The sequence below is a fragment of the Aspergillus caelatus genome (assembly GCF_009193585.1).
Source record: "Aspergillus caelatus strain CBS 763.97 unplaced genomic scaffold BDV27scaffold_158, whole genome shotgun sequence".
In the NCBI taxonomy this organism is placed as follows: Eukaryota; Fungi; Ascomycota; class Eurotiomycetes; order Eurotiales; family Aspergillaceae; genus Aspergillus; species Aspergillus caelatus.
The window spans coordinates 56086-71021 of record NW_022475421.1 but is presented as its reverse complement, the minus strand read 5'-3'; the positions used below and the strand labels follow the sequence as shown (position 1 = coordinate 71021).

Here is a 14936-nt window from a genome sequence, read left to right as displayed (position 1 = left end):
GTTGTGATGGCACCAAGTGCATGTATGATTACGAAAGAAATGTGAAAACGGAAGCGAAAATCTGAGACTTTGTATTCTTATACATATTTCGAGTAATCACCTGTAGGCTGGGTACTGAGCCTCGGTATGCTTGGAGGTTCATAATTGCGCAGCGGAGCGAAGCAAGCATGTACTTATCGGTGGGCGGTGACGCTGCACACCGATTTAATTGCTCTTCCTAATCTAATCTCCAGCTTCACAACCTACATATCTAGAACGCAACAACCGTGGTTATGTTACCCCCTTGCGACCCAGCTATACTGGAGGATAATCCTCAATTTAAGAGGCTATACCAGAATTTGACAACGAATTTGCTCAACCCTGATGCCTCGACACGCGCCAACGATGCGCAGCCTGCCAGAAAGGCCGTCTTGGAAGTACGTCCTTTAACTATCTAAAACAATTCCACACTTGGGGGAATGAACCACAAGAATGCTAAATCGAGAGGACATTTTGCTTAGGAACTTAAAAACTGTCGGACTCGTCATATTAAAAAGCAAATCAAGAAACAAACACTGCGACAGCTAGCCTTTGATCCTGACAGTGATTTATCGGACGATGTCAGCATGACTTCACAGGCAACCTACACGAAGGAGAACAGTAATAACTGACAAGGTTACATGGCTTATTACTAGTACCGCGACACGATCACAATTATCAGCTTGTATTTGGACTCGTCATCCAACCAGCTCGACCTGGATGGTGACGATCGCGATGGAGCCGATGCGCTATCTCTCTTGGCTCCAGATATTGACAAATTCTACTCCGATCTTCCCGCATTGATCAAGCCCTTCTCGAATGCTATTTCCTCTTCTCTAGGTGACCTTCGATTGATCGCTAATGCGGGCGACGTTTCGAATCCTCCGTCCGCGGAGTTATCTCGACCCCGGACTTGGGCTCGTCAGTCGATGATGAGGGCACCCGTTTCTCTCTCCCCGCAGCTTGAAGATCGACTGCGCAAATTACGCCATAAACAACTATCCGAACTTCCGGCAGCCCGTACACGGATGGCAGCGACAGCGAGGGAAGTCCTAGCGACACGGGCTGCAGTGCTGGAGCGTATGGTGGTGTTACTGGAACGCGCCAAACACGGGGCACTCGCCCGAGCCACCAAAGCGAAGGCAGAGTATCTAGCTACAGTAGCAAGGAGCGTGGAGGGGAAGTTGAGGTATGTCCGACCCCAGTGGCTTGCACTAAGTTCGATGATTCTATCAAGGCCTGCCGAGATTAATTGGACATTATAGTGTGACGAAACTGGATATTTGTGCTACGATACACACGCCTGAGACTATTGCTGCTCTCAGCCGATACCGCCAGCACCTTCGAGACACCCGCGAGCGGCTGGAGGAGAGAAAGGCGTCAGCCCTGGAGGAACTAGAAGCATATGAGGTGGACGACTCGGGAGCGAACGATAGAGCTGGCAGTAGAAGACGGTCAGCAACAGGGCCTATGAGGGATATTACCCGACAATACGGGGATTTAATCCGAGAAATTGAAGATGTGAGGTCGGAGATTGAAAGATTATGAATGGGTAGGCGTTTCTCGATCTATTGCTTTCTCTTAAGATACCCTTGTCCCAAACGCATCATCGTGCCTTATACTGCAGTGCTTAATAACCGTGTCCATCATTAACCATCACTTTATTAAATGCCCTCCAATTGGATGGTACAATTCTGTACCTTCCACCAAAACAGCCTTTTTGAAACAGCCAATAAACAACCCCCCGCACTACAGTCACCTGACCAACCCACCAAAAGTTTTCCGCCGATAAGACTCATGGATTCTATACACTGATCTTCAACCCCTCCCCCACAATATTCACAAAGTGTTTTCTAAATAACTAAAAATACACCAAAAATGGCCGATGAAGCTCTTTCCATCTACGACGAAATTGAAATCGAAGATATGACCTTCGACCCCGCCGTCCAACTCTACCATTACCCATGCCCTTGTGGCGACCGATTCGAGATTGCGATCGATGATCTTCGCGACGGAGAAGAAATCGCCGTTTGCCCCAGCTGCAGCTTAATGATTCGGGTTATTTTTGATGTTGTACGTTTCTCATCTATCTCTTTCTTTAATCGTGTATACACCGGGGTTCTTACTAACATCAAGAAGGACGATCTCCCCAAGGCCAATCAGCAGCAAGGTCCCGGCACCGTTGCGGTTCAGGCTTAAACTATTCAAGAGGGAAATAGGGAAACAACTATAGGGGCTATAAATTGATACCGTCATACGTCACTACACATACTGGAACCTCTCGTCTTCTCCCTTGTGGACTCGAAGGAAAAGTATAGACATTCAGTCTTCGCCACGGGGGGTTATGCGACATCGCGAGCGCAATACAGTCGGATACCCGCCCTCGAGCCGGTGGTCGCATTGATCGGAAGACTGAAGTGTTAGTGGGATCTTGCCGTGTGCATGATGTGAGAGGGACCTACGGTCGGACCCGGCTGGGGGAATTTTGTTGATGAGGCATCGTATCTCTCGACTTTGTGCTGGTGAAACATGAGAGATGAGGCGCGTTAGTGGGCGTCAAGTGAAGACCCAGTAGTGATCGCATCATAATGACGACGTGGTACTATTAGGCAATGATCGCCTTCTAGATTTGGTCGCTTGTGCGCTCGGAATATACAGAGCAGTGGGATCCCAATACTTAATCTGGGAACGGTAGTTCACCACGAAATTCAAATATGCATATTGTATTATGTCTGCGCAACAAGTATATGGTGTAGTACCCGATGCCGAAATGTATAGTCCACCAAGATTCAGTTAAGAGAGCCCTCATACCCTACAACCACCACAACTTCATGTATTCGTGGCCCGGGCAACATAGGCACATCTTCGTATATCCAAGTCGCATACACTGCAACCAGAACAAAGAGATCACTGTTCCTCAGTGTAGACATCTCTCGGGATATTCAAGGTCAACTCGGTATTCAACAGGTCCGTCAGGTTCGATCCATCCCGGAGATAAATCCATTGCCCACTAGCAAAAGGCCTACTATCCTGCTTCTCGTGCATGTAGTCTCCCTCCACGACCCAGTCATACCGCTTGGGACCGGAGATAGGGGAGCTGAGCCAGATCTGCTTGTTGGGGGGTTGCTTGTTCAGGACATAGGTGCCGACACTGGGAAGAACGATGTTCATTACTCCGGCCTATATGCAAGGCAGTAATTAGCATGCCGTATACCAATTGATTTTTCGGCGGGAAGTAAAGCAGATGGAAGAGTGACAGAGCTAAAGCCCATCCAAGAGCTTAAAAGAGAAATTAGCAACGGAGAAAACGCACACTATACTCAGCCTCTATGTCAGCACCCTCCTCTTGGACCTTCTCGATCTCGCTCTGGAGCACATTGAGATAATGTTCCGCATAGTCATGGTATTCTGCATCTGTTAATGGCGATGGCTCGGTGACATGGCTGGCGGCGCCCGCGACATTGTTGCTTTGCGGGTTTGGGGCCGGAGGGTCCGACGAGCCTGGGAAAATGCCCTTACGAGCTGCAGGGGTGCAATGGAAGCTCCGACGAGATGAGCGAGAAGCCGGACTCGACTGGGGTTGGTAATGAGAAGCTACTGGCGCTGAGATCCGGCCGACGCGAAGGGTCGGCCGGATGGTCGCTGGGAGAGCTCGAGGAAAGCGGGAGAGCATAATGGAATACGTGAGACGTTGACTGAGTGAGACTGTCTTCTAGAGATTTGATAGCAGGTTATCGAAGAGGGACGCTGGGAGGTGCAAAAGCAGAGAAAAGTGGAGGTAAAAGGAAATGGATGGCATCATAGCTTATTTGGAGCTTAACTCCATTCGGCGAGACTTTCTCCGCATTCTATTCCATTTAAATCACCAATTACAACCATATTATGAGACAACTCGTTACTGCTAGCGCCACATATATCGCATAGACTATATTTAGCGTCTGACTCGACGCTTCATCTTCCTTGCCAAGCAGACCATTGGGGGGTAACCAACGATCTAAAGTGCTATATAAATGATATCCCCCCCGCCGTGCAGGCCCCTCACAAGAGTCACAACATCCTGGCCATCAGCATTTATCTTCTTTCGCTCATACCACCCCAAACAGTGGACGACAGCCATGTCCGAAGCAAAAAAGAAAGAAAAAAGACCACCCTTAACCCACTTTCTCTGCCTCCCTCTAGTCAACTCAACATCCCTCCCTCAACTGGAATCCTCACTGGCAGCATTCAAAGCTTCGATCCCTCGCCGGGCACTTCGATATGGAGCTCCAGAGCAGCCACTCATCCCTGATGGTGCGCTCCGTCCCGTCGGTACCCTGCACCTGACTCTGGGTGTCATGAGTCTCCCAACGAAGGATCGTCTAAGCGAGGCTATCGAGTTCTTCCAATCGCTAGACCTAGTCACCATGGTGCGTGAGGCCGAGAAAATCGCAAGCGCACGCGCACAAGGGAGGAAGAGAAATACACCTTTAGTTTCAGCGGCAGAACAGTCATCTTCGTCGAGCGCCGGGGAAGTCGCCAAATCGCAAGGTGAAAGTCCCCCGAGCCCGTTCACCGTTTCTCTTGAATCTTTGCATGCGCTTCCTCGCGCACGCGCCGCGACGGTCCTACATGCGGCGCCAGTCGATCCTACTGCTCGCTTGTATCCTTTCTGTGAACTGCTGCGGGACAGATTCTTGGAGGCTGGATTTTTGCTCGGTGACCAGAAAAAAGAGAAAGATAGCAAGCAGACGAACGATAAGTCTACAGAAGAGGCGGCGGTTGAAGAACCCTCCCTCCTCGAGGAAATGCCAGCCAACGTTGCGGAAGAAACCGCACGAACATCAGACAAACCGATAAGCACCCAGCCTGTATCGAAGAATTCTACAGCTTCAAAACCGAAGATCAGACCGCTTCTACTGCACGCTACGGTAGCGAATACAATTTATGTCCGTGGGAGAGCACGGGGTGGAGGGCCACAGAAAGGCCAAAATCGCAAAAGCCAATACACTTTCGATGCACGGGATTTTTTGTCCCATTATCGGAACTATTATATTGACGGCGATAGAACGACTCCTCGGACTACTGTGGTTACAACTAGCGGGGGTGGCAGTGAGCAAGGTCAGCTGAACGGGGAGGATCTTTCAGAGAATGAGACCAGCCGTTCGGAGAGTGAAGGAGACAAGTCACCGAACAACAGGAGAGCGTCTAACGATGCCACTGGCGCCAAACACCAATATCCCTTTGTGTGGGCGAAGGACTTCCCCCTTGAAACAGTATGTATTTGTGAGATGGGTGCGAAGAAACTTGACCCAGAGGCCGATGAAGGTGGAATGAACGCGCGTTTGCGGGAGAAATACTTGCCTGTAGTGGAAAGGAGCTTAGATTTTCAGTCTATCGGAGACGGAGATGGAGACGGTAAGATGGATGCTAGTAGTGATGGGGGTACTGGGGGTGGTGTGAATATTAATTAGTTGACTGTTATATACCCAGCATCAAGTACATAATTAGGCTTGCTTCTAGCCGAAGTAAAGCGAGCATATAGATTGGAGTCATTGGATTCATATTATAGAATACATCTTAGCAACAGCCGACCCTGGCATCTAACTAGAAACAACTCCTAACGCCACGCTGAATAGAGCACTGTCATTCATCCCCTAGATACCATTCAACTACCTCATCCGGCTCATAAGAGTCTCCATACCTCTTTCCACGGACAACTCAGCTGCTTTGGCCTTGACAGCACTGATCATGCTTCTCTCAAAGTCATCCCTTGTCCTAAGCACTGCCTCAACCCACGTCAGCTGCAGATCCCAGTATTCCATTTTGAAGTCCTCATAGACTGCAACAACGGCAGGACCCTTCTCTGATTCAAGCAGGCGAACCAACCAGTCGACGAGCCGCCACTTTTGCTTGATGGTACTGGCAAATGAGTCCGGATAGTTTTGAAAGAAGGCGAAAACGGTTAGAACGTCGTCCTTAAACTTGTCCGTGTATGGATCAGCGTGTCGGCGGAATTTGACACCGCGGTTGCGCACAGATGACAGGTACCGGACCAAGAGTTCGTCGGAGAGTTCCTCAACTAATATGTCGATAAGAGATGGGTGAATGACAGGGGAATAATCGGCCATGTAATCTTCGAATGTAGAAGTGATTCGCTTGATGGCAAAGTCGCCATACCACTTCTGAGTGAAGAAATCGGGGATAGTAGAGCGGAAGTCGACCGCAAAAACCACTTCGACGAATTGAGTAAGACAATAGGTACTTAGGTCCACGTAACCGTCGCGAAGAGCGTCCAGCTCGGGTATAGCTCGCGCCGCCATGTATTTCGGGTCGACGTGCGCCTCGAAATCGCGCTTGAACCTCGACAGGTAGCCCAGTTGTCCTGATTCATCATTGTCATCGATACAAGCAATCTGGTCGTTGGCTACCGCAACAAGCCAATCCTGCAACAGCTGCAATCCATCAAGCTGGTCGCCGCCTGGCGCCTTATATTTGGCGCACTCCTCTTCGATGAGCGATTGCCAAGCGGCTTGACGTCCCTTGAGCACTCGGAACATAGCATCGATAATGCCTTCGACCAGGTCTGTACGAGAGGAGGCCGAAGCTGCCTGGATTTGTTCATGAATCATGCGCCACATATCTGGAAGGGTTTTGGTGCGGAAGTAGCCCTCTGCATTAGTGTCCAGAGAGTCAGGAACCCGCTCCACCAGGCCATTCCTGTCGGTCTCTGTGATCCTCTCCATCCACTCTTCGACCGCTTTAATGATAATGCTCTGCCACTGTCGAATGAGCTCAGGTTCACGATCGTCGAGAATGTTTGGTCGCAGGTCTGTCTGTTTCCACCCGAGCTTGTTCATCTTCTTATAGTATTTCTCGCTCCAGTGAATAATAGAAAGCAGATTATCTGGGGGTAGCTCAGGGTCATTGATCAGATCCACGAAAAAGTCATGCATCATGCGGTGGTATATATCGGTGTATGTCTTGTAAATCTTCCACTTCTTTGGCATCAATGTCTGCATGCCCTGCTTAACAGAGAAGAGATCATTGAAGAACCATCGGAAACTCTTCTCTAGGATATCTGGATCGCCGAGAAACTCCTCCTTAGTATTCTCGAACTGATCCTGTGCGTAGAATTCAATGGCTTGGAGAAACTTTTCTTTATAGCCCCTAATCGTTTTGGGGCCCACATTCATCGACTTGAACCGGCCTGCCAAATCCTGGTGGTCCTTCTGCGCTTCCTGCAAAGCACGAACCGTTTCATCCTTCTTTTCCTCGTTCATGACAACAACAGCTAGCCGGACAACCATGCTAGGGTTATCAGACTGCACAAGGGGGATCAGATTCATACAAGCAGTTCCCAAATGATCATCGAACCAGTCGATAACACTATCTAGACCCTGGAAGTAATCCTCCAGCGTGGCTTCGCTGCTCGGGTCCTGAGCCTTCCGTATCTGATCCATCGCCTCGTCTCGGAAATCTCTCAATTTAGAGATCTGCATATGAGCTCGCAGCAAATTCGGCTGGTTCTCGAGATCATCGTCATCCTCTCTTAGAAGATTCTCAACCTCAGCAAGATTCTCACTAAAATTCTCCAGTCCCTCCTTCATCGTCAAGACCGCCTCGAAGTTCCTCTGCACTTTGGCAAGTCGATCAATCTGGGAGAAATCCTCGACGCTGGATTGCGACTCGGCGCATAGTTTGTCGATTCCCTGGAGCTCATCTTTCGTCTTCGAAACCTGGCGCTGGCCTTCGGTTAGCGCGCTGATGCTGCGTTGTACTGTCTCCAATTGATCCCGGAGGCCTTCTCGGAGCTGTGAATCGACGGCTGCCTTCTTCCGCGAGTATTCCGCTCTCAGTCCGGCGATCTTGTCCAGATCTTCAGGGTGACGCAGGATATCTTCTAATCGTGGTAGAGCTACCGTTCCTTCCGAGTCTCCGCCTCGTGCCATTTCGACGATATCATACACTAGGTAAGGTACTAAATCGGTATAAAATACCAGTGGTAAGTGCCCTGTCTGCTACAGGATCATTAAACTCGGTAGCTCCGTAGTGCAACCAGACAATTAGAGCGACAGAGAAACCGTCATAAGAATATCCGTAATAACCCCTCGTCGCAATGTAATCGACGCCGCCGCAATCAATAATGTGCCAAGTATACACTCTTAAACGCACAGCGCTTTGAACCTAAGGTAGACTCCGTTCAGACGTACGTAGAATCACAGCAAGATAGCAGCCATACGCATGCCACTATGTCTTATAGCAGTCAATGGCACATCCCCGCGTTTCATTCAAGTAAATAGATTGTCAAGTTGAAACGGTGCGCTCCGCCCGACAGGAAGATTCCGGCAGAATACTATACACGTGACTCTCCGCCTGCAGGCCGACTGGATCGGAATGCCAAAATTCCCGCCGCCGTCGATGGTTTGATATACAATTATCTGTCTTAGAGCGATTGTCCCATATCCTGAAATCAAAACACAGTTCCAGGCTTGTCGCGATAACTTGGTCATCTGTGCCATACAATCAGACGTGAAACCACGGACCCTCCGCCGAAAATCCATTTCCAGACCGAGCAACGAAATTGAGAAAAACGACCCCAAAAGAAAAAGAGAATCCCTATAACATACCTCTCCGACGATTCAAGACTCATATAAACACAACATTTCAAAATGAGCTACTTCCGCGTCACCCTTGTTCGCTCCGCCATCGGTCTCCCCCGGAGGACAACAGACGTCCTAAAGGCTCTGGGCCTCAAGAAGCGCATGGCGACTGTGTTCCACCCCGTGTCTCCGTCAGTCGCCGGTCAGATCATGAAAGTCAAGGAGCTGGTCGATGTCCGTGAGGTCGATAGACGGCTAACAAAACAAGAAGTCCATTTTGAGCGGAAGCCGGATCCAGGATACTACATCGAACAGACATCGGGTGCTGAGTGGAAGGCGAAGAGGAATCAATAGATGTTGGTATTCTATATTGATACTCTGCTTTTACTTTATTTTCACTCTTCGCTCGGAAGGCTCATCTGGGGTACGGTAACGCTGGCTTCTATGGTCAACGCACCATGATGCCTGTAAAGCTGGAAGAGTCAGTTCCGAAATTGCTTGGAACCTTTTGCGTTGAAATATTTTCTGTATCTGCTTGCATGGAGCGGTCTTATTTCTTACATTTTCAGTCTTTGTTCGACATGACTTACTGTACTATACATACTTTGCTACTGTGTTATATTAGGGCACTCGAAATCTATGTGATCTTGAGAATATCGATGTGATATTACTCGGAACTCTTAAAGATAGATATAAGGATAGACTGTCTGGTTTATTTACGTTAGTGAATGCGAAGCCCAGTCTGAACGCCAGAAACGCCATTTTCCCAATTTACGTCGCAGGAAGACGCGTTTCTTCCAGGCCATATCAGGACTATCCGCATTCAAAGAATATTAACAATGCATTTTTGCAATCAATAAGAACCATCTAGGCTTTATACAGAGTGTCCAGGAAGCCTTCTGCCAGACGACTGACAATACTCTTATCTGGCATGCTGCCGGCAACGCCATACAAGGCAGCCGTATCACCACGCTTGATGATATACGACTTTCCTTGACGCTTCCTCTCCTCTGCCTTATCTAATTCCTTCTCGACAACCTCAATGAGGTCAGTAGTGAGTTTGTCAATAGCAGAGGCTGTAGGAATAGTGAACGCTACATGAATCGCTGCAGGCGATTGGAGAGCGTTGAGATGCCAGCCCTTGGCGGACAAAGCATCGGCCATATCGTAGATGTCAACGGCACCGTTTTTGCTCTGGAAAGCAACAACGCTGATCATGGGCTTTCCAACAACATCAAGGTTCTTCGACAAGAGCGGGTGCTCTCTAATAGACGCCTCGAACTTCTTTGCTGCACCAACAATGTCAAGGCAACTCTTGATGTAACCAGACTCTCCAACACTCATCAGACTGGCCCAGCAACCCGCGATAAGAGCACCTGGCCGAGATCCTGCCACGGATGGGGATGCATAGACGCCACCGGACCAGTCAGGATATACGAAATACTGATAGCTGCGGTAGGTCCGGTTTCGGTATAGCAACACGGAGTTGCCCTTCGGCGCGAATCCGTACTTGTGTGTGTCTACACTGATGCTGGTCACACCAGGGAGGCGGAAATCAAATCCACCCTCCTCTTCATATGGAGATGGGAAGCCGGCCTTCTTAAGGAATGCAACCACAAAGGAGCCCAAGCAGCAATCAACATGCAGAGGGATCTTGTACGCTGTGGCAAGTCGGGACAAGGCAGGAATATCATCAACGATGCCATGAGGAAAGTTTGGCGCGGAACCGACGAGCAGGACAGTGTTCGGGTTGATCAATCGACGCACCGAAGGAATATCGACTTTGTACTCTGGAGCTGGGCAGGGAACGCGATGCAGTTTGATTCCGAAGTATTCGGAAGCCTTGTAGAAAGCAGCATGAGCGGTATCAGGAATGATCCTGCAACTGTCAGTACGGACCAGTTTACCATAGGTAGCTTATTCTCACATTTCTGGCTCTGTTACTCTGCGTTCAGCATACGCCTTTTGCCGCGCTGCCAAACAGGCCATCAGGATAGATTCAGTGCCACCGGCCGTAGTAACACCAGCGCCATCAGACGGGGCATTGAACAGTGCAAGTACCTGAGTTCGATTACATGAGTCATCAGATTCATATTGCTTGACAAGACCCAACCTACCATAGCTACAACTTCAGCTTCCATCTTCCGCACGCCAGGGAAAACATCCGGGTGGATGGGATTGGCGACTCCAAACTGCCCAAACGCTTCGGCCTGAAGCTTCAAAAGATCTTGTCCACCGTGATACACAGCTCCGCTGACACGACCATCTTCCCACCGGGTATGCTCCATATTTGCCAGCTTCTCAAGCTCGGCGCGGATCTGTTCGGGGGTCCATCCTTCTTTAGGCAGATTCAAATATCTCGTGACGCCAGGGCCGGTTGCAACAAGCTTTGTCTCCAGGTTTTCAATTGCTGACGAAACCTGCTTGTCGACCTGACCGCGGACACCAGGGAAGCGCAAGAAAATGGAGTAACAGAAGAGACGGATCGCGGCGTAGACATTCCGGATGCTACCGAGGACACCATAACCGCGTAAAGAATAGAACGTCTTGCGAACGTAGCGAAATATAAAAACTAGAAATACAATGTTCTTAAGACTGTTGTGCCATTAGAGACATAGAGGACCAAAGTGGAAGCTTTAGGAACCGTGCGTCCGGGGTGACATCCTACTGGGAAGCTGTTGGGGGACAGCGGGGGGGGAGGAATGGAATGAATGATGTTCCACTTACATATCGAAATTCAACGCCGCCAACTGCGCATTACGAGCTCTGCTGTATCCCAGCAGCTTATTTTGTAAAGCAACTGGAAGAACCGAGGACGCCATATTTATGTTCAAAACAGCCTCGAAGACTGATAAGAAAGTAAGATGACTTCCGAAGATAAAAGATAACGAGAGCTGTCGAAGGGTCGGAATTGACGCTCCAAGGGAAATGGGTCTAGTACTAGTAGAGGGAAGCCGCCGTTAAGAATGCCGATGATTCCACCACAGCCTCGGCTGGTGCCGCACATGCAACATCTTTCCAGCGTCGCATCGGCGCCCCTTCCCGCAGAATTTAGTTCCCCAGGTTCTTTCTACTTTGCATACACAAGTTGCTAGTAAGCAAGCCCGAACAGCCAATAAGACATAAATCAATGACGAAATAATTTTCTGCGTTAAGTTTATCAGAGGAAAAATGCAGTCCTTTTAAGTCTGCTTATATACAAGCTCCTCCAGACCAACGCGTTCCAAACACCAGTCTCTCCTTCCTTTTTCACATCCATGGACAAGACTTTTGAATACCCGATAACGATGAAGCCCAAGACGCATAAATAAACATCAAATCATGAAAAAATCGCATCTTCGTCGGGAGCCGCTGAGATATGAAAGTTCTAAAACATTGGGCCCTTTAATCCAAAGATAAAATTCCGAAATGCAAAGGGGAAATAAGAAACACAAAAGGGAAAGGAGATAGAAAGGGAGGCGAAAAGATTTGAACCAAGATAAGCGGGCACCGTTTAAGCCACTACACCAGAAGCAGCAAGCTCCTTCTCCTTGGCAGCAAATTGAGCCTGCTCATCAGCCGTCAGATCAAGGAGAGGCTTGTTCTCACCCGACTTGAGGTTACGGTAGTAGGCACGGATGATACTGTCGGCATCGTCAACGGCGATAGGACGGATATCAGCAAGAGCCTTGATCTTAGCCGTGCACTCCTTGTATTGGCTGTCAGTCATCTCAATCTTGAGTTGCTGAGCACGAGACTTGATAGCGTTCCAGCCAGTCAAACGAGAGGCGAAGTGAACGTATCTGGTCATGCCGAAGTCGGCAGGGTTGATGATCTCGTAGGTGCTGGGGTTGTTCAGGATGGCCTTGGCATGGATACCAGCCTTGTGGGTGAAAGCACAGAAACCGGTGATGTAGTTGTTGAAAGGAATGTTGACCTCAACCGCCTCGGCCACGAGATCCTCAATGTCCTTGAGCTTCTCCAGCTTGTACTTGCCCTTGACGTAGGCAGGGTCGGCAACCATCATACGAGCCATGAGACCACCAAGAGGGGTGATACCGTTACGCTCACCGATACCGAGAACGGAGGTATCGATGTGAGTGGCACCAGCCTCCAGGGCACAGTAAGCGTTGGCAATGGCACAGCCAGTGTCGTTGTGGAAGTGGGTCTCAATGTCGCAGCCAACAACACCCCTCAGGACACGAACTAGCTCGTAAACCTGGCGAGGAGAAGCGCAGCCGACGGTATCGGCAATACCAACACGGTTCACACCAACCTTGTCAACGGCGGAGTAGATGGACAAGAGGTCGACGAGGTCAGAACGGAAGGAGTCCTCACTAGAGAATCGAATCTCGATGCCCTTGGACTTGACGTATTCGATAACTTCAATAGCAGTGTTCTTGATGTAGGTCATATCCTTGCCGTGAGAGTGCTCACGGAGGTAGGACGAAGTACCAATGACGACATCACTAGAAATTGTAAGAATGAGATATTCTAAGGAAAATCTGGGCAGACTTACACTCCATCAACACCAGTCTCGACGGCAACACGGGCATCGTCCATGTGGCATCGAATGTGAGTAAGAATCTACGGAGTGGATTAGTGCCGTTCAAAGATGGGAGAACAACTATCCAGGAATCCAACGTACCTTGGCCTTCAAGCCGAGCTTGCAGATGGCCTCGCAGTCAAGTCTTGACTGCTCAGAGGCACAAGGGCTGGTAAGTTCGATCTACAACAGGTAGAATGTTAGGAAACAATCTTCAATGAGCGAACCACATTTCGTATGACTCACGTAGTCGACACCGAAGTCATCCAGAGCCTTAGCGATTTCAATCTTCTTTTCGGTATCAAAGAAAGCATTGGCGAACTGTTCACCTTCACGGAGGGTGCTCTCAATGATCTTAAACCGGGAGACATTACTCAAGAAGTCGGTCACACCAACGTTGTGGCCGTAGGGGTTCCGGGAGGCGGAGGGGTGAGGGTTCTGGCGAGTCTCGATACCAGTGAAGCCGGGGTGTTCGCCTTCCAATAGAAGTCAGCCAAGTATTACAACAAGAAGTGCTTTCCATGCATACCATTGCCATTGGCAGGGGCCGTATGCCCATTGGGCTCGTTGTCTGCACCGGGGCACATTGTGACGATATCTATAGATAGTGGGGTCAAATCTAGAAGTTGGATGGGAGAAAAAGACGCTGGAACGAGGTTGGAGTTAGATCAAGTTGGATGAAGTATATGTAGGTATATATAGCAGCACTCACAGTGAGTCACAGGCCAAACGATCTAATGTTTATATGAAATATCCGGGAGGTAAAAAAAGGAATGCAGGAAAAGAGTCATAGGCAGGAAAAGTGGGTGGAGTCCATTTAAAAGGCGGGCGGTCTACTCTTTTCGGAGGTATGACTCGGCCGTCCACTTCACAGATTTGCGGCAATGAAAGAAAATTTCACAGGCCGAGCAACTTTGTGTGGGGAATCCCTTGCCCAGAGCGCTTGCGGAAGCCCCAATTGCTCATCTTTGAGGATCTTCCCCAACCTCTAAGTGGCTTAGCGTAGTGCAGTAGTAATACGCATTACTATTCAGCGTTGATATCGTCTGTTAGGATCATTAAGGGAGAGAGTTTTGCCACCAAAGACACTGTTCGAATTTGCACCAATTGTCACCAATTAACTCTCTTAGAATATTAGAGATTTTTGCCCCTCCTCAAATTTAGTAGCATGTACAGTATGCATGTAATATTACCATCAATACCTGTGCGTTGGGTTTTACGAGGTAGTTATGCTCCCTGTCCATAGGGAGTGGCTTCCAACAAGGAATCTCATACTGGCAACCGACATCGGCATTGGTTGTAAGGAGGGAGGGGCGCTCAAATAACTTAACTGTGGGCACCTTCACAATCTCCAAGATTACACCTAGTACTCCGTAGAACGCAGGGCATTACCCTCGAGTTTTTTTTTTTTAAAAAAAAAAAAAAAAAAAAAAGGTAAAAATAAGAAAAATAGGTTCTAGAAAGCACACAATTGATAATCAAGATACTAGTATCACTAACTAGGCACTCGCTACGTCTGCTTACATATCTACTCCACTAGTAACTAACTACCACAGCTTACCTGCTGCAGTTACGGAGTAGTTAATATGGTTTCTGATATTGATTGACCGGATCGCCTACTGAGAACACAGTACTTCTCTTTTTACGCACCACTTTAATCTAGCCCAGACACAACATGGGAAAAGGGTAATTAACTGGGTAACTTTGATGACTACGCCAACCTTCACCGGTTGCGTCAACGTCATGCCCTCCGGCACCGCCCTTGACCGCCTAGGCAATACGTTAGGTACTACGGAGTACAAAGTTCCAGTCTC

The 14936-nt window shown here is 48.9% G+C and overlaps 8 protein-coding genes across 8 annotated transcripts; 4 read left to right on the top strand and 4 right to left on the bottom strand.

Annotated features, from left to right (window-relative positions):
- Positions 1-272: 272 nt before the first annotated feature.
- Positions 273-1566, top strand: BDV27DRAFT_160278 (uncharacterized protein; the record flags this gene model as incomplete). The annotated part of the gene is made up of 4 exons (XM_032073004.1): positions 273-416; positions 501-599; positions 675-1207; positions 1284-1566. 4 exons carry the CDS (start codon positions 273-275, stop codon positions 1564-1566), a joined length of 1059 nt encoding a protein of 352 aa, XP_031924999.1.
- Positions 1567-1896: 330 nt separating this feature from the next.
- Positions 1897-2217, top strand: dph3 (CSL family zinc fnger-containing protein; the record flags this gene model as incomplete). Its single annotated transcript, XM_032073003.1, has 2 exons — positions 1897-2091; positions 2158-2217. 2 exons carry the CDS (start codon positions 1897-1899, stop codon positions 2215-2217), a joined length of 255 nt encoding a protein of 84 aa, XP_031924998.1.
- Positions 2218-2672: 455 nt separating this feature from the next.
- BDV27DRAFT_24037 (frataxin family protein) lies at positions 2673-3770 on the bottom strand. Its single transcript, XM_032076105.1, has 2 exons — positions 3332-3770; positions 2673-3198 (listed from the first exon to the last, which is right to left on the bottom strand). The coding sequence occupies exons 1-2, from the start codon at positions 3689-3691 to the stop codon at positions 2926-2928; spliced, it is 633 nt and encodes a 210-aa protein (XP_031924997.1). The 5' UTR covers positions 3692-3770; the 3' UTR covers positions 2673-2925.
- A 363-nt stretch (positions 3771-4133) lies between these two features.
- On the top strand, positions 4134-5468 carry BDV27DRAFT_147451 (uncharacterized protein; the record flags this gene model as incomplete). Its single annotated transcript, XM_032070741.1, has 2 exons — positions 4134-5386; positions 5429-5468. 2 exons carry the CDS (start codon positions 4134-4136, stop codon positions 5466-5468), a joined length of 1293 nt encoding a protein of 430 aa, XP_031924996.1.
- Positions 5469-5523: 55 nt separating this feature from the next.
- BDV27DRAFT_132355 (SNARE-binding exocyst subunit SEC6) lies at positions 5524-8277 on the bottom strand. Its single transcript, XM_032067860.1, has one exon. The coding sequence runs from the start codon at positions 7944-7946 to the stop codon at positions 5667-5669; it is 2280 nt and encodes a 759-aa protein (XP_031924995.1). The 5' UTR covers positions 7947-8277; the 3' UTR covers positions 5524-5666.
- A 160-nt stretch (positions 8278-8437) lies between these two features.
- On the top strand, positions 8438-9281 carry BDV27DRAFT_132354 (mitochondrial 54S ribosomal protein uL30m). The gene has a single exon (XM_032067859.1). It carries the CDS (start codon positions 8667-8669, stop codon positions 8949-8951), a length of 285 nt encoding a protein of 94 aa, XP_031924994.1. The 5' UTR covers positions 8438-8666; the 3' UTR covers positions 8952-9281.
- BDV27DRAFT_24020 (sphinganine-1-phosphate aldolase DPL1) lies at positions 9262-11514 on the bottom strand. Its single transcript, XM_032076104.1, has 4 exons — positions 11325-11514; positions 10715-11192; positions 10525-10658; positions 9262-10476 (listed from the first exon to the last, which is right to left on the bottom strand). Exons 1-4 carry the CDS (start codon positions 11417-11419, stop codon positions 9465-9467), a joined length of 1719 nt encoding a protein of 572 aa, XP_031924993.1. The 5' UTR covers positions 11420-11514; the 3' UTR covers positions 9262-9464.
- Positions 11515-11702: 188 nt separating this feature from the next.
- On the bottom strand, positions 11703-14023 carry hcsA (homocitrate synthase). The gene is made up of 6 exons (XM_032067858.1): positions 13835-14023; positions 13652-13768; positions 13369-13598; positions 13225-13305; positions 13096-13163; positions 11703-13045 (listed from the first exon to the last, which is right to left on the bottom strand). Exons 2-6 carry the CDS (start codon positions 13707-13709, stop codon positions 12091-12093), a joined length of 1392 nt encoding a protein of 463 aa, XP_031924992.1. The 5' UTR covers positions 13710-13768; positions 13835-14023; the 3' UTR covers positions 11703-12090.
- Positions 14024-14936: the final 913 nt, after the last annotated feature.